The sequence below is a fragment of the Panulirus ornatus genome, chromosome 32 (assembly GCF_036320965.1).
Source record: "Panulirus ornatus isolate Po-2019 chromosome 32, ASM3632096v1, whole genome shotgun sequence".
NCBI classification, from domain to species: Eukaryota; Metazoa; Arthropoda; class Malacostraca; order Decapoda; family Palinuridae; genus Panulirus; species Panulirus ornatus.
Genome location: NC_092255.1, coordinates 4,111,206 through 4,130,090, shown reverse-complemented (window position 1 = coordinate 4,130,090; position 18,885 = coordinate 4,111,206). Strand labels below are relative to the sequence as shown.

Sequence of the window (18,885 nt, the reverse complement as noted above, 5' to 3'; positions counted from 1 at the left end):
GGGGAGCCGCAGAGCACGCCACCCATGTGGTAAGCTCCTGTCGCTCACCCGACGACCGTCCAAATCGTGGTGGAGATAGTTTGAGACAGCGAGAGAATTCTGGCCACGTACGCCAAGCGGAGGAGGTTCCTTTGCGTGGAAACCGGCTTAGAAGAGAACAATACCGGAAGGTACATAGGCTCTATCGCTAAACTAGGTCTTTAGCCACTGGATTGGTCTTGAAAGTTGACTGGGAGGTACCGCCAACCTCGGTTGGGCCGGACCGCCTCAATCCCTTTTGGGGAGCTCCCTTCTCTCGGCCGTCTGAGCCGGACACACGTGCCATAACCGATTATGACCCGGAGTGTGGACAACTAGCAGAGGTTGTCACCGTAGGTGAGGTAGCACACCACCTCAAAGCCACTCGGACATCTGCCCCTGGACCTGACGGGATGTCGACGAGATTACTGAAGTCCATCCCCCCAAGGATTCTTGCCAAAATGTTTAACCTGTGGATGGCTACGTCCACCCTACCAGAACCACTGAAGGCCAATCGCACAGTGCTAATACCAAAGGTACCTAATCCGACTGAACCCAAGGACTATAGGCCAATTACCATCTCTTGTGCCATAGTCCGTCTGCTATATAAGATATTAAGCAGCCGCATCTCGAGCCTCATCCGGATCGATGATACTCAAAAGGCATTCGTCCCTATAGACGGATGCCTTGAGAACCTCACGATCTTGGATGCGATCGTTGGTCGTGCGCGGGCACACGCCCACGGTGTGCACCTGGCATTCCTCGACATGGCCAAAGCATTCGATAGTGTTAATCATAGCACTATCGAGCGGGCCATGTCGCGGAAGGGCATCCCAGCCCCTGTCAGGGCATATATCATGTCGTCGTATGACCGAGCCTTCACCCATATTGAAGGAAGCGACGAGATGTTGGGAAAGGAGAATATGACTCGTGGGGTCAAACAGGGTGACCCTTTTCGCCTATCCTTCTTAACCTTGTGATTGACGAGGGAATCACAAGGGTAAAAGAGACTGGCGTAGGGGTAAGATTAGGTGACCAAAGAATATCAGCATTGGCGTTTGCCGATGATTTGGTTCTGGTGGCGCAGACGCCTACTGGCCTCCAGAAGGCACTGAATGTGATGGCTGAGACCCTTGCAGGGAGGGGGGGGGGACTTCACGTTAATCCGGGAAAGTGTCATACCCTCAGCATGGAGGTCTATGGCAAACGTAATACTTGGTACGTCAACGAACAGAGGACGTTCCAAGTCTTAGGCAGTGCTGTCGGTTCCATGAACGCTGAGGACGAATATAAGTACCTAGGCGTCCTAGTCGGAGCTAAGGGGCAGCGAAAATCCTATGGTGCCCTACTAGAAGAGGGGCTCCTTAACATCACCAGAGCCCCTCTAAAACCTCAGCAAAGGATTGCGATGCTCATGGGACACTTGGTGCCTAAGCTCATGCATCGACTGGTGCTGGATGAAGTGTATAAGACACAACTAGCACGCATGGACAGGCAGGTGCAAGTGGCGGTTTGCCACTGGCTACGCCTAGCCCATGACGTGCCCTGTGCTTACTTCCACTTGGCAGCTGGAGATGGTGGGCTGGGTATACCGGACTTTGTCTCGACCGTCCGTCTGAATAAACAAGCGCGGTTCGAGAAATGACTCACCTCGACTGACCCGGTGATTCATGCAGCAGTCCAGGAGCCTGCAGTGTTGAGCAACCTGCAGCGCTGGGCCGGACCCGCATGCATTGCTGGTCGGCAGGCGGGTAATAAGACCGAACGCCTGCACGCATGGAGGTCCAATCTAGTCAGCACTGTTGATGGAGCGGCTCTCGCTCCATCTGCTGCCGTACCTCAGGTTAGCAGATGGGTCACTAGCGGGAACCAATTTGTCCGGTTCTGACTACATGAAGGCTGTCCAAGTCAGGATTGGAGCGCTACCGACCCCAGCCAGGGCGTCCAGAGGCCGGCCCAAGATCAATGGCCTCTGTGACACCTGCCATAAACCTGGGACACTTGGACACATCGCACAGATGTGTCCTCGTACCCATGGGGGTCGAGCCAGAAGGCATGACAACATTAATGCCTATTTGGCCGGACAGCTGAGGCAGAGGGGTTACCAGGTGGTCTGCGAGCCTCGCATTCCTATTGCGGGGTCCTTTAGGAAGCCGGACATCGTGGCTTCCAAAGGTACAGAGGCCTGGGTAATTGATACCCAGGTTTCTGGAGTCCACCACGCGCTTTCAGCTGCACACCAGCATAAGTGCAGCTACTATGGCACCCCGGAAGTCCTACATGGCGTACGGGACCTAACCGGTAAAGGCACTGTGCACTTAACATCTGCCACGGTCAACTGGCGAGGTGCATGGTGCCAAGAAAACGCGAGTGCTCTCATTGGGTTAGGGCTGACACACCGGGACCTAGAGGTGTGCAGTGTCAAAGCCCTAACCTGGACGCATTCCCTCTACCAAATGTGATCCAAGAGCACAGGGTAATAATCGGGCCTGCCTTGTCCATCTGGTGTCGGCCGTCGGGCAGGTTAAAGGTCATCTCCCCCTTGTTGGCTTAGGGTGTGCGGGACTAGGCTTTTTTCCCGTGGCTCCCAGGCAGGTACCAGTTCCTGAGGATGGGTTGTCGGGCGGGCGGTGGACGCCTTGGTGGGTTGCCCATTGCTACCGTCTGACAGGCCATACTGGAAGGTTGAGCGGTGCTGGGAGGTCACTGTGTTTCGGTTCGGTAAGGTATGTTCGAACCATCATCTTACTGCCACCTCTCAACTTACTTCTACCTATGCTATCAGCAGTCTGATCTGGATCTTCCTCTTATTGTGTCCATACGGTCTTACTTCAATTAAACACTTCTTTCACTATCAACATGTAGAGTAGGTCGCTTACCGACAAACACCCCTTTTGAGTACTTTTTTAACTCCAAAAGAGAAGCACAGAAATTAGAAAGTAGTTAGACCTTCCTGCACGTTCCAATCACTAATTGGGAATCTATGAATAGAAGAAGTCAGTAGGAACATTAGGTAGAAGCCTCTGCAAACACTGTGCTAAAGTTGCCCTCTGCCAGTGGCATGTTAAGGGTGAGGCACTAAAGCCCACTACCTATGGAGACTCTATTGCCATGGCCACCACCTTGAGGGAGTTCCAGTTGTAACAGGCGTCAGAGATACAGACAGATACATAGATGAATGAAACAGACTGGCAAAAGACATGGTTACTACAGACAGCATACATAAATTCAAGTGGTCGTATGATATTGGAGAGTGTTCAAGAGATGGAGCACCACAAGAGTAAGACACTCCTGCAGTACAGTACAAACAGGTAATTACAAACAAGTTATCATCCTTGCTGGTGATCACTCCCAAACACTTCAACCTAATCATAACCTTAGTTTTTCCTTAGACTTACCATGTCAGAAAGAATACTTTTTATCTTTCAAATACCTCCTCCAAAACAATGTAATCACTCCCATCTCTTTTCCATCACGTATATCAGTGTGTCCATATACCTTCCTGCTTTAAGAGTCCATTCTTACACATTCTTGCTCCTGTCTATAAATAACATTAAATACCAATTACACAGCCCCGACAACTAACACATGCCAATTCATTAAATGTATTGCTTCCTCTCTCATAAGAAATATTTCTACTATATAAAGCTCTAAGCCTAAATGTGTTAAAAACTATGTGAAATACACTTACTTGATACAATTGACACAATTATCGTGAGCATGTGGTATGTGGTGAATCTGTCGTCTTGAGAGGGGATCAAACACCATGACAGCACACTGTTCACATGCAGCTACCAAATGGCTCCTGCAATAAAAAAGAAAAAATACATATAAGTATACACATATACATAAGCAATTACAAAAATCCAATAACATTATTCTTTCCACAGATGAAAAAAATCTTATCTTTACAAAGTAAACAAAATATCACTGTCACAGTAAACTATAACGATAAAAATGATGACCTCCAAGAAATCAGTGGCGGCATAAAAAAATGGGCACGTAGGAAATAACTGACTGATTAAGGCATTGTATCTTTAATGGCCTATCATACCATACTTTACCAAGGTGAGTAAAATGAACACAAAAACTAATCTGAACAAAGAAATAAAAAGAAGTGGACCCTATTATATACTGTCACAACATAGTATAGAAGTTACTTTCAAAAGGCAAGGAATAAACTTTAAGGAAGAATACCTTTCACACTCTCTAAACAAAAACATGAACAAATCATACAGAAGCCATGACTAAGATGCTAAATAGTTCTAGTGAAACTATCACATTTTTTCTTTACTTCAGTTACCAAAAACAATGTAGAATAACTGGCATAATACACTGGAAAGAAATGCTATTCCATATATTCTGATATGGCCATTGCATGCCATTAGATCCTGAAACAATGTAAATGAAGCCCAATTTCCAGCTTTCGAGACACATCCACTAAAACCTTAACAAATATACCCCACCAAAGATGAGGGCTTACAAGCTTAAAGGGTCTCAGTCATTATAACCTGGCCTAATCGATTTCATGACAAGTTAAGGTTTCATGAAATGGTTTAAAGAAAAGCCCTTTCATGAAAAATATAACCTGTAAGATGTTTATAAACATTATATCACCATAAGATGAGTCAGACCTTAAATGTCTATACAAACCATTAAAAGGATTATATGACTTTCCTTTTTTATAATTTTTCACTCCACATCTTCCATATATAACCTGTCTCTTGATATTTTTTCATACTTGACTGCTGTTTCCTGTGTTAGTGAGGTAGCACCAAACAGAGAAAGAAAGGCTACATCTGCTCACATACACATATACAGTATATACATATACGCACATACACACATATATAATTTTTTTTCATACATATTCGCCATTTAATGCATTAGTGAGGTAGCGTCAAGAACAGAGAACTGAGCCTAAGAGGAAATATCCTCACTTGGCACCCTTCTCCATTCCTTCTTTTGGAAAATTAAAAATGGGAGGGGAGGATTTCCAGCCCCCCCTCCCTCCCCTTTTAGTCGCCTTCTACGACTCGCAAGGAATACGTGGGAAGTATTCTTTCTCCTCTATCCCCAGGGATAATATATAGGTACTTCATGGTGAAGTGCCTGAGGATTGGTAGAATGCATGTATAATGCCATTGTACATAGGAAAAGGGGATAAAGGTGAGTGTTCAAATTACAGAGGTTTCAGTTTGTTGAGTATTCCCAGGAAATTACGTGGGTGAAGGCATGTACAGTGCATCAGATTGGGAAAGACCAGTGTGGTTTCAGAAGTGGTAGAGGATGTGTTTATCAGGTGTTTGCTTTGAGGAATGTATGTGAGAAATACTTAGAAAAACAAATGCATTTGTATGTAGCATTTATGGATCTGGAGAAAGCATATGATAGAGGAGATAGAGATGCTCTGTGGAAGGTATTAAGAGTATATGGTGTGGGAGGCAAGTTGCTAAAAGCAGTGAAAAGTTTTTATCGAGGATGTAAGGCATGTGTATGACTAGGAAGAAAGGAGAGTGATTGGGTCTCAGTGAATGTCGATTTGTGGCAGGGGTGCGTGATGTCTCCATGGTTGTCTAATTTGTTTATGGATGGGGTTGTTAGGGAGGTGAATGCAGGAGTTTAGGAGAGAGGGCAAGTATGCAGTCTGTTGTGGATGAGAGGGCTTGGGAAGTGAGTCAGTTGTTGTTTGCTGATGATGCAGTGCTGGTGGCTGATTCAGGTGAGAAACTGCAGAAGCTGGTGACTGAGTTTGGTAAAGTGTGTAAAAGAAGAAAGCTGAGAGTAAATGTGAATAAGAGCAAGGTTATCAGGTACAGTAGGGTTGAGGGACAAGTCAACTGGGAGGTAAGTTTGAATGGAGAAAAACTAGAGGAAGTGAAGTGTTTTGGATATCTGGGAGTGAATTTGGCAGCGGATGGAACCATGGAAGTGGAAGCCAGTCACAGGGTGGAGGAAGGGGCAAAAGTTCTGGGAGTGTTGAAGAATGTGTGGAAGGCAAGAACATTATCTCAGAAAGCAAAAAAGGGTATGGTTGAAGGAATAGTGGTTCCAAAAATGTTATATGGTTGTGAGGCACGGGCTATAGATAGGGTAGTGCAGAGGAGGGTGGATTTGTTGGAAATGAGATGTTTGAGGACAATATGTGGTGTGAGGTGGTTTAATCAAGTAAGTAATGAAAGGGTATGAGAGATATGTGGTAATAAAAAGTGTGTGGTTGAGAGAGCAGAAGAGGGTGTACTGAAATGGTTTGGTCACATGGAGAGAATGAGTGAGGAAAGACTGACAAAGAGGATATATATGTCAGAGGTGGAGGGAACGAGGAGAAGCAGGAGACCAAACTGGAGGTGGAAGGATGGAGTGAAAAAGATTTTGGGCAATCAGGGCCTGAACATACAGGAAGGTGAAAAGCATGCAAGGAATAGAGTGAACTGGAACGATGAGGTATACCGGGGTCAATGTGTGTCAATGGATTGAACCAGGGCATGCAAAGCATCTGGGATGAACCATGGAAAGTTTTGTAAAGCATCGATGTGAAAATGGAGCTGTGGTTTCAGTGCATTATACATGACAGCTAGAGACTGAGTGAGAACAAATGTGGCCTTTGTTGCCTTTTCCTAGTGCTACCTCACATGCTTGCGGGGGGAGGGGGTTGTCATTTCATGTGTGGCAGGGTGGTGACGGGAATGAATAAAGGCAGCAAGTATGAATTATGTACATGTGTGTATAGGTATATGTCTGTGTATGTATATATATGTATACGTTGAAATGTATAGGTATGTATATATGCGTGTGTGGATGTGTATGTAGGTGGGTTGAGCCATTCCTTCGTTTGTTTCCTTGTGCTACCTCGCTGACGCAGGAGACAGTGACAAAGTATAATAAATAAATTATATATAAATATATATTACAAATATATGGTGTGGGAGGAAATTTGTTAGAAGCAGTGAAAAGTTTTTATCGAGGATGTAAGGCATGTGTACAAGTAGGAAGAAAGGAAAGTGATTGGTTTTCAGTGAATGTTGGTTTGCGCTACCTCGCTAACACGGGAGACAGTGACAAAGTATAATAAAATCAAATAGATATATACAAATATATACACATATATACATACATATATATACAAATATATACACATATATACATACATATATATACAAATATATACACATATATACATACATATATATACAAATATATACACATATATACATTTTTTTTTTTTTTTGCTTTGTCGCTGTCTCCCGCGTTTGCGAGGTAGCGCAAGGAAACAGACGAAAGAAATGGCCCAACCCACCCCCATACACATGTATATACATACGTCCACACACGCAAATATACATACCTACACAGCTTTCCATGGTTTACCCCAGACGCTTCACATGCCCTGATTCAATCCACCGACAGCACGTCAACCCCGGTATACCACATCGCTCCAATTCACTCTATTCCTTGCCCTCCTTTCACCCTCCTGCATGTTCAGGCCCCGATCACACAAAATCTTCTTCACTCCATCTTTCCACCTCCAATTTGGTCTCTCTCTTCTCCTCGTTCCCTCCACCTCCGACACATATATCCTCTTGGTCAATCTTTCCTCACTCATTCTCTCCATGTGCCCAAACCATTTCAAAACACCCTCTTCTGCTCTCTCAACCATGCTCTTTTTATTTCCACACATCTCTCTTACCCTTACGTTACTTACTCGATCAAACCACCTCACACCACACATTGTCCTCAAACATCTCGGAAATGATGTGGTCACCTCAGGACTGGGTCCTCGTGTCCTCTGCCCAGTGGAACTCTAATGTCATCTTTAAGTTGTGTTTCGCAAGGAGCAAGTCAGTTCTACCTTGGCCCACCAGTGATGCTACTACGTTTGTGAATCAAGAACCATTGCAACACAAACCTCGCCAGGTGGTAGAGTGTCCCGCAGTGTATCGAGACAGACTTCCCCAGAACTTTTTTAAAGGGGAAGTAAATGTTATAGTTGTGTTACTGGAGTGATAGTTTTCATACATGGTGCTTTGACAAGAAAATAGTGAAATTGGAAAAAATGTAGCTTAGACATTGAAGCTTATTGATACAGTGGTTAAATTGATGAGAACTACTACTGACGTTTGTGTAAATAAATTATACATTTCCTTTTTTACATAGTCAGAGGTTGAACCAGTATGTGACATTCATTTTTCATTTCATTTCAAGCTAGAAGTTTCAGTTTTCTAAATTGTTTCTTACATTTTTCATATGCATATATATGTATGTGTGTGTGTGTGTATATGTGCGTATGTGTGTGTATGTGTGTGTAGGTGTATATATATATATATATATATATATATATATATATATATATATATATATATATATATATATATATATATATTATCCCTGGGGATAGGGGTGAAAGAATATATACATATATATACAAATATGTACACATATATACATACATATATACATACATATATATACAAATATTTCTTTTCTTTCTTTCGTACTATTCGCCATTTCCCGCGTTGGTGAGGTAGCGTTAAGAACAGAGGACTGGGCCTTTGAGGAAATATCCTCACCTGGCCCCTTTCTCTGTTCCTTCTTTTGGAAAATTGAAAAAAACGAGAGGGGAGGATTTCCAGCCCCCCCCGCTCCCTCCCCTTTTAGTCGCCTTCTACGACATGCAGGGAATACATGGGAAGTATTCTTTCTCCCCTATCCCCAGTGATAATATACAAATATATCTATTTATTTTCTTTTATTTTGCTTTGTCGCTATTTCCCCCATTTGCGAGGTAGCGTAAGGAAACAGACGAAAGAAATGGCCCAACCCACCCACATACACATGTATATACATACACGTCCACACATGCAACTATACATACCTACACATCTCAATATACACATATATATACACACACAGACAAACACGCACATACACATGTACATAATTCACACTGTCTGCCCCTACTCATTCCCATCGCCACCCCGCCACACATGAAATAACATCCCCCTCCCCCCTCATGTGTGCGAGGTAGCGCTAGGAAAAGACAACAAAGGCCCCATTCGTTCACACTCGCTCTCCAGCTGTCATATAATAATGCACCGAAACCACAGCTCCCTCTCCAAATCCAGGCCCCACAGAGCCTTCCACGGCCCACCCCAGACGCTTCACATGCCCTGATTCAATCCATTGACAGCACGTCAACCCCGGTATACCACATCGATCCAATTCACTCTATTCCTTGCACGCCTTTCACCCTCCTGCATGTTCAGGCCTGATCACTCAAAATCTTTTTCACTCCATCTTTCCACCTCCAATTTGGTCTCCCACTTCTCCTCGTTCCCTCCACCTCTGACACATATATCCTCTTGGTCAATCTTTCCTCACTCATTCTCTCCATGTGCCCAAACCATTTCAAAACACCCTCTTCTGCTCTCTCAACCATGCTCTTTTTATTTCCACACATCTCTTTTACCCTTACGTTACTTACTCGATCAAACCACCTCACACCACATATTGTCCTCAAACATCTCATTTCCAGCACATCCACCCTCCTCCGCACAACTCTATCCGTAGCCCATGCTTCGCAACCATACAACATTGTTGGAACCACTAATCCTTCAAACATACCCATTTTTGCTTTCCGAGATAATGTTCTCGACTTCCACACATTCTTCAAGGCTCCCAGGATTTTCACCCCATCCCCCACCCTATTATTCACTTCCGCTTCCATGGTTGCATCCGCTGCCAAATCCACTCCCAGATATCTAAAACACTTTACTTCCTCCAGTTTTTCTCCATTCAAACTTACCTCCCAATTGACTTGACCCTCAACCCTACTGTACCTAATAACCTTGCTCTTATTCACATTTACTCTTAACTTTCTTCTTTCACACATTTTACCAAACTCAGTCACCAGCTTCAGCAGTTTCTCACATGAATCAGCCACCAGCGCTGTATCATCAGGGAACAACAACTGACTCACCTCCCAAATACAAATATATACACATATATACAGATATAGGATGTTTTGGTCAAGTGGAGTGCAAACTGAGAGGGTCAGGGAGAATGATTTGGTAAACAGAGAAGAGGTAGTAAAAGCTTTGCGGGAGAGGAAAGCCGGCAAGGCAGCAGGTTTGTGTGGTACTGCAGTGGAATTTACTAAAAAAGGGGTGACTGTATTGTTGACTGGTTGGTAAGGATATTTAATGTATGTATAACTCATGGTGAGGCACCTGGGGATTGGCACAATGCATGCATAATGCCATTGTACAAAGGCAAGGGGATAAAGGTGAGTGCTCAAATTACAGAGATACAAGTTTGTTGAGTATTCCTGGGAAATTATATGGGAGGGTATTGATTGAGAGGGTGAAGGCATGTACAGAGCATCAGATTGGGGAAGACCAGTGTGGTTTCAGAAGTGGTAGAGGATGTGTGGATCAGGTGTTTGCTTTGAGGAATGTATGTGAGAAATACTTAGAAAAGCAAATGGAGGTGGTGTGCAAAGTGAGAGGGTTAGGGAAAATGATTTGGTGAACAGAGATGAGGTAGTAAAAGCTTTGCGGAAGATGAAAGCCGGCAAGGCAACGGGTTTGGATGGTGTTGCAGTAGAATTTATAAAAAAAAGGGGGTGACGGTATGGTTGACTGGTTGGTAAGGTTATTTAATGTATGTATGATTCATGGTGAGGTGCCTGAGGACTGGCGGAATGCTTGCATAGTGCCATTGTACAAAGGCAAAGGGGACAAAGGTGAGTGCTCAAATTACAGAGGTATAAGTTTGTTGAGTATTCCTGGGAAATTATATGGGAGGGCATTGATTGAGAGGGTGAAGGCATGTACAGAGCATCAGATTGGGGAAGAGCAGTGTGGTTTCAGAAGTGGTAGAGGATGTGTGGATCAGGTGTTTGCTTTGAGGAATGTATGTGAGAAATACTTAGAAAAGCAAATGGATTTGTATGTAGCATTTATGGATCTGGAGAAGGCATATGATAGAATTGATAAGAGATGCTCTGTGGAAGGTATTAAGAGTATATGGTGTGGGAGGCAAGTTGTTCGAAGCAGTGAAAAGTTTTTATCAAGGATGTAAGGCATGTGTACGTGTAGGAAGAGAGGAAAGTGATTGGTTCTCAGCGAATGTAGGTTTGCGGCAGGGGTGTGTGATTTCTCCACGGTTGTTTAATTTGTTTATGGATGGGGTTGTCAGGGAGGTGAATGCAAGAGTTTTGGAAAGAGGGGCAAGTATGCAGTCTGTTGTGGATGAGAGAGCTTGGGAAGCGAGTCAGTTGTTGTTCGCTGATGATACAGCGCTGGTGGCTGATTCATGTGAGAAACTGCAGAAGCTGGTGACTGAGTTTGGTAAAGTGTGTGAAAGAAGAAAGTTGAGAGTAATTGTGAATAAGAGCAAGGTTATTAGGTACAGTAGGGTTGAGAGTCAAGTCAATTGGGAGGTAAGTTTGAATGGAGAAAAACTGGAGGAAGTGAAGTGTTTTAGATATCTGGGAGTGGATTTGGCAGCGGATGCAACCATGGAAGTGGAAGTGAATCATAGGGTGGGGGAGGGGGCGAAAATCCTGGGAGCCTTGAAGAATGTGTGGAAGTCGAGAACATTATCTCGGAAAGCAAAAATGGGTATGTTTGAAGGAATAGTGGTTCCAACAATGTTGTATGGTTGCGAGGCGTAGGCTATGGATAGAGTTGTGCGCAGGAGGGTGGATGTGCTGGAAATGAGATGTTTGAGGACAATATGTGGTGTGAGGTGGTTTGATCGAGTAAGTAATAATAAGTTAAGAGAGATGTGTGGTAATAAAAAGAGTGTGGTTCAGAGAGCAGAAGAGGGTGTTTTGAAATGGTTTGGTCAAATGGAGAGAATGAGCGAGGAAAGATTGACCAAGAGGATATATGTGTCAGAGGTGGAGGGAACGAGAAGTGGGAGACCAAATTGGAGGTGGAAAGATGGAATGAAAAAGATTTTGAGTGATCGGGGCCTGAACATGCAGGAGGGTGAAAGGCGTGCAAGGAATAGAGTGAATTGGAACGATGTGGTATACCAGGGTCGACGTGCTGTCAATGGATTGAACCAGGGCATGTGAAGCGTCTGGGGTAAACCATGGAAAGTTCTGTGGGGCCTGGATGTGGAAAGGGAGCTGTGGTTTCGGTGCATTATTACATGACAGCTAGAGACTGAGTGTGAACAAATGGGGCCTTTGCTGTCTTTTCCTAGCACTACCTCGCACACATGAATGGGAGGGGGTTGTTATTTCATGTGTGGCGAGGTGGCGATGGGAATGAATAAAGGCAGACACTAAGAATTATGTACATGTGTATATATGTATATGTCTGTGTGTGTATATATATGTATACGTTGAGATGTATAGGTATGTATATTTGCGTGTGTGGACGTGTATGCATATACATGTATATGTGGGTGGGTTGGGCCATACATACATATATACATACATATATATACAAATACATACACATATATACAGATATAGGATGCTTTTGGTCGAGGTGGAGTGCGAAGTGAGAGGGTTAGGGAGAATGATTTGGTAAACAGAGATGAGGTAGTAAAAGCTTTGCGGAAGATGAAAGACGGCAAGGCAGCAGGTTTGGATGGTATTGCAGTGGAATTTATTAAAAAAAGGTGGTGACTGTATTGTTGACTGGTTGGTAAGGATATTCAATGTATGTATAACTCATGGTGAGGTGCCTGGGGATTGACGGAATGCTTGCATAATGCCATTGTACAAAGGCAAAGGGATAAAGGTGGGTGCTCAAATTACAGAGGTATAAGTTTGTTGAGTATTCCTGGGAAATTATATGGGAGGGTATTGATTGAGAGGGTGAAAGCATGTACAGAGCATCAGATTGGGGTAGACCAGTGTGGTTTCAGAAGTGGTAGAGGATGTGTGGATCAGGTGTTTGCTTTGAAGAATGTATGTGAGAAATACTTAGAAAAGCAAATGGATATATATGTAGCATTTAAGGATCTGGAGAAGGCATATGATAGAACTGACAGAGATACTCTGTGGAAGGTATTGAGAATATATGGCGTGGGAGGCAAGTTGCTAGAAGCAGTGGAAAGTTTTTATCGAGGATGTAAGGCATCTGTATGACTAGGAAGAGAGGAAAGTGATTGGGTCTCAGTGAATGTCTGTTTGCGGAAGGGGTGCATGATGTCTCCATGGTTGTTTAATTTGTTTATGGATGGGGTGTTAGGGAGGTGAATGAAAGAGTTTAGGAGAGAGGGCAAGTATGCAGTCTGTTGTGGATGGGAGGGCTTGGGAAGTGAGTCAGTTGTTGTTCGCTGATGATACAGCGCTGGTGGCTGATTCAGGTGAGAAACTGCAGAAGCTGGCGACTGAGTCTGGTAGTGTGTGAAAGAAGAAAGTTGAGAGTAAATGTGAATAAGAGCAAGGTTATTAGGTACAGTAGGGTTGAGGGACAAGTCAATTGGGAGGTAAGTTTGAATGGAGAAAAACTGGAGGAAGTGAAGTTTTAGATATCTGGGAGTGGATTTGGCAGCGGATGGAACCATGGAAGCAGAAGTGAGTCACAGGGTGGGGGAGGGGGCAAAAGTTCTGGGAGAGTTGAAAAATGTGTGGAAGGCGAGAACATTATCTCGGAAAGCAAAAATGGGTATGTTTGAAGGAATAGTGGTTCCAACAATATTATATGGTTGCAAGGTGTGGGCTATAGATAGAGTTGTGCGGAGGAGGGTGGATGTGTTGGAAATGAGATGTTTGAGGACAATATGTGGTGTGAGGTGGTTTGATCAAGTAAGTAATGAAAGGGTAAGAGAGATGTGTGGTAATAAAAAGAGTGTGGTTCAGAGAGCAGAAGAGGGTGTTTTGAAATGGTTTGGTCACATGGAAATAATGAATGAGGAAAGATTGACAAAGAGGATATATGTGTCAGAGGTGGAGGGAACGAGGAGAAGTGAGAGATTAAATTGGAAGTGGAAGGATGGAGCGAAAAAGATTTTGAGCGATCGGGGCCTGAACATGCAGGAGGGTGAAAGGCGTGCAAGGAATAGAGTGAACTGGAACGATGTGGTATACCGGGGTCGACGTGCTGTCAATGATTGAACCAGGGCATGTGAAGCGTCTGGGGTAAACCATGGAAAGCTATGTGGGGCCTGGCCATGAAAAGGGAGCTGTGGTTCCGGTGCATTATACATGACAGCTAGAGACTGAGTGTGAACGAATGTGGCCCTTGTTGTCTTTTCCTAGGACTACCTCACGCACATGCAGGGGGAGTGGGTTGTCATTTCATGTGTGGTGAGGTGGCAACGGGAATGAATAAAGGCAGCAAGTATGAATTGTGTATATGTTTATACGTCTGTGTATGTAAAAATATGTATATGTTGAAATGTATAAGTATGTGTATGTGCGTGTGTGGACATGTATGTATATACATGTGTATGTGGGTGGGTTGGGCCATTCTTTCATCTGTTTCCTTGCGCTACCTTGCTAACGCAGGAGACAACGACAAAGTATAATAAATAATAATAAATAAATATACATACATATATATGTACAAATATATACACATATAAGTCCATGCACATGTACATATTCATACTCTTTTGCCTTCGTCCATTTCCGATGCCACCCTGCCCCACTGGAAACAGCATTAACACATAGGAGAAAAGAAAAAAATGAGACACATACATTCATGTATTCTCCTCCACACCTGATTGCTGCCTCCTGCATCAGCGAGGAAGTGCCAGAAAACAAACAAAGAAAGGCTACATCCACTCACATCCTTACTTAACCTGTCATGTATAATGCTCCAAAACCACATCAACATTTCAAAAGCATCCCTAAATCATACACAGACGTCAAGTATCAATGACAACAGTTACTTGGGTTTATCTAGAAATAAAAATTTTTGTGAGGTCTGTGGGAGCCAAGATTTATAGAAATACAGAAATATAAATGCATTCTACTGCTGGGAACAACATGGAATAACTGCTTGCAAGGAGGCTAAATAGTTGTGCAAAGACCCATCCAGTCTATCATTAGTATGTGGACATTTGTCAGCATCCGCAATGATGCACTATTATCTTGTACACTTCAACGAGAATACTGAAAATTAGGATAAATCTTGGCTGCTAGGAAGATTACATACGATCTTCGTAGGTACTGCTGACTTTTCTCAATTGTTTCACCTTCATTTACATCAATTGGTTACCAAAACTTTCCTGATATTCATAACCCTTGCCACTATTGCCTTATCTAATATCACAGAATAAAATACACAGCTCCAAATCATGTTCTGCAACAATCAATCTGTTCTCAAACCTCTATGCAATCATTGCAAAATAAAATCATTCAATATCTAAAGCAAGTTTGAATGCAAGGGCAAGTCGGTAAATCACCTTCATTTTTGGTCATGCAGCTCTAAATGACAAAGAAGAAGGAAGCAGATATCATAATGTAGATCACACATTCCTGTATAATGTTGTGGAAAACCAATTCAATTTTCTACCTTGAGTATTCTAGTTATGCTAACATGCCCAAAGTTCAACTGATGTAGATAGTCAACACAACCATCCAGTTCCTCTCTACAGACAAGGTATATATGGTTATACGGTACCAAACTGTAGATCACGCATTCCTGTATAATGTTGTGGAAAACCAATTCAATTTTCTACCTTGAGTATTCTAGTTATGCTAACATGCCCAAAGTTCAACTGATGTAGATAGTCAACACAACCATCCAGTTCCTCTCTACAGACAAGGTATATATGGTTATACGGTACCAAACTTTTCAACTCTCCCTCGAGCCTTGATGACGCCTCCTCATCCAGCAGATAAATAAAATTGGCAGAATCTATGAACTCCACATTATCTAGGAATGCAGAAGGGGGGGGTTTCCTCACTACAGTAAATTTCTATTCCCTCACTAAGATACTCATCATAGGTAGATTTCACGGTAAAATTGTCAACAAACCAACATAGAACAAGTGTCAAAGGAAATCAAAATATGTAAAGGGCAACTTAAGCCATTAACCCTTACAGAACCAAGCCCTGAAAATTTAGGGGGTCCCCAGGAGAAAGGTTAATCCAAAAATACAAAATGTGATTTTAGTTTCGTTAACTGAGAGGAAATATCATGAAACATAAAGTAACAAACAATTTAGTAAGTTAACCAAATTTAAATCTGGCACGCAAGCCAAGGTTGAACTCCTCCCATCATGGTATTCGGATAACTAACATGCTAGAATTATGTCCCGGTGCTTACTTTAGTTGCTTATCACATCTCTACATACCGTTACAGCATGCCTTCCAAATTACATTGCTGAAGGAAAAGGAAACCTGTACGAGTAAGGCTAGAATCCCCATAGAGTCAGACACATTACCCCATTGTGTTATGCAGGTAAATGATACCTCTACGTAATGATAAAGCGTGCGTTCCAATTCGACTGAGGACAGGAAGAGGTAACCCATACAGGCCTGAGAGAAAAATCATAAAAGTACTTGTTTAGTCTTTTAAGGGTCAACAGATCACTGGGCTACATTCACATGATCATAAACGTCAACTCGTCATAATATGCACGTCATTGATTTCATCAAGTTCAACCATTCAGTGGATCCTGGGAGGACAAAGTTATATAAATCCCCTTCCTTATCTTATAAATGACTTAATTCTCATTGTTCCATAATTGTTACTGTATTCTTGAAATGCTATACAGCATTAGAGAACAAAATGACAGAAAATGTAGAACTAAAACGCATGGAAAGCTCAACCAACTAATTACCAGCAATACATGTAATTCCATACAGTTTAACTAGTCAATGTGTAAGACAGATGAATAAACAAAGTAAACAGGCATCTGTGATCACATAATAAACAATAACTGATAAATGATTACGCAACCTCAAACAAAAAACATTACGTACACACCATTACGCACTGGTGTTCTGCTTTTGCAAAATTACGATCATCTTTCATCAAGATTTACATGCAAATGAAGACATAAGTACGAGACAGATATTTAGAGGGAAGTAAACAAATTTGTTTAGCCCCCAACGTCTACTTATCCCCCCCAAACAAACAACACCACCTCATACTCTCCAGCCAAGAAAACTGAGGAAATTCCTCCCATTTTCCCACCCATAGGAGAACTAAACATAGTCTACATCTCACCCATAGAGTGATAGTTTACCTGTAAACTCAACCATGTAAACAAAAAAGGTGTAAACAATTGACTTACCCATCGGGAGAGAACTCAAGGTTGAACACACCGCCGTGACCTATAAATCCCGTCTTGGGGTCATTTTCCTGTGGATCCCACGAGGTGCATGGGATCATGGAGGAGTAGAGAGACCGTCTTATGTCAGATTCCCAGCCTAGGGTGGCTCTCAGCCCTGCCTCCCTCCGTCTCAATTCGTAATCAGGGAAGCAGCTTCCGTACATCCTTCCCGACTTGACTTTTGGCATTTTGAGGAATGACTGCGGCCGAGTGAGCTTCAGGTCTGCATATTCTGGTCTGTGGTGTGAGGAAACATGTGTGCGACTCAAAAATAAGGCGTGTAAGACAGCAATTGAGACCAGCTGAGAGCAGTTCCCACCTTCAACTTTTCTCAGCCAACAAAAACTTTCGAGGCGCAACCCAAACAAAGATTTCTCAAGAAAAACTGAAAATATTTACTTTACATATCACTCCTTTACTCACCTCTACTTCATATATTTTATTTACACTGGAAACCTTTATATCAATTATCTCGTTATCTTTTTCTAGATTTACATAATGCTGGTATACACAATGTAATTAAGAAATGCATTCCCATAACACAACACAAATACCGCGAAATTCAAAATCCAGGAAACACAAACCCATGAATACTTCTCGCGTTAACAACCTGTAGGATCATACCTCTGGCATGAATCCTGCAGGATGATACACAGAGGATAAAGTCTGTTGGATGATATATTCAGAGTAAAACTTGTGGGATGATACCGAGGATAAAGCCTCTTGGATGATACATTCAAGTAACTCCTGTAGGGTGATTCGTACAATAAAACTTGTAGGATTATACCTGTAGGATGATAAACTCCAAAGTAAACCTCTAGGATGATATTCGAAGGATAAAACCTGTAGAAGGGTACCTTCAAGGTAAAACTTGGAGGATGAAACCTCCACAATAAAACCTTTAGGATCATATCTGCAGGAAGATATACCTAGGATATATCCTGTAGGAATATACGTCTCTAGGATGAAACCTAGGATGTATCTCTAAGATAAAGCTGTGCATGATACTACTAAGATAAAATTGTACTGTACGGGGAGGGAGTTGTACACTGGTGGGGCCCCATCTCTTGTACTGTACGGGGAGGGAGTTGTACACTGGTGGGGGCCCTATCTCTTGTACTGTACGGGGAGGGAGTTCTACACTGGTGGGGGCCCCATCCCTTGTACTGTACGGGGAGGGAGTTCTACACTGGTGGGGCCCCATCTCTTGTACTCTACGGGGAGGGACTTGTACACTGGTGGGGCCCCATCTCTTGTACTGTACGGGGAGGGAGTTGTACACTGATGGGGCCCCATCTCTTGTACTGTACGGGGAGGGAGTTGTACACTGGTGGGGCCCCATCTCTTGTACTGTACGGGGAGGGAGTTCTACACTGGTGGGGGTCCCATCTCTTGTACTCTACGGGGAGGGAGTTGTACACTGGTGGGGGTCCCATCTCTTGTACTCTACGGGGAGGGAGTTGCACACTGGTGGGGCCCCATCTCTTGTACTGTACGGGGAGGGAGTTGTACACTGGTGGGGCCCCATCTCTTGTACTGTACGGGGAGGGAGTTCTACAAAGGTCGGGCCCCATCTCTTGTACTGTACGGGGAGGGAGTTGTACACTGGTGGGG

The 18,885-nt window shown here is 43.3% G+C and overlaps 1 protein-coding gene across 3 annotated transcripts in view; it reads right to left on the bottom strand.

The window, feature by feature from the left end:
- LOC139758997 (DDB1- and CUL4-associated factor 10 homolog) overlaps positions 1-17,634 on the bottom strand; it is a 45,459-nt gene extending 27,825 nt beyond the window's left edge. For 2 of the 3 annotated variants that reach the window (XM_071680878.1, XM_071680881.1), the window contains exons 1-2: positions 17,233-17,623; positions 3,710-3,823 (exon numbers count right to left, since the gene is read on the bottom strand). In XM_071680878.1, coding sequence (XP_071536979.1) covers positions 3,710-3,823; positions 17,233-17,459 — 341 coding nt within the window. In that variant the 5' untranslated portion in view covers positions 17,460-17,623. Of the gene's footprint in view, positions 1-3,709; positions 3,824-17,232 lie in introns of all 3 variants that reach the window. The other variant, XM_071680880.1, reaches the window with a different exon arrangement.
- Between the last annotated feature and the right edge of the window lie 1,251 nt (positions 17,635-18,885).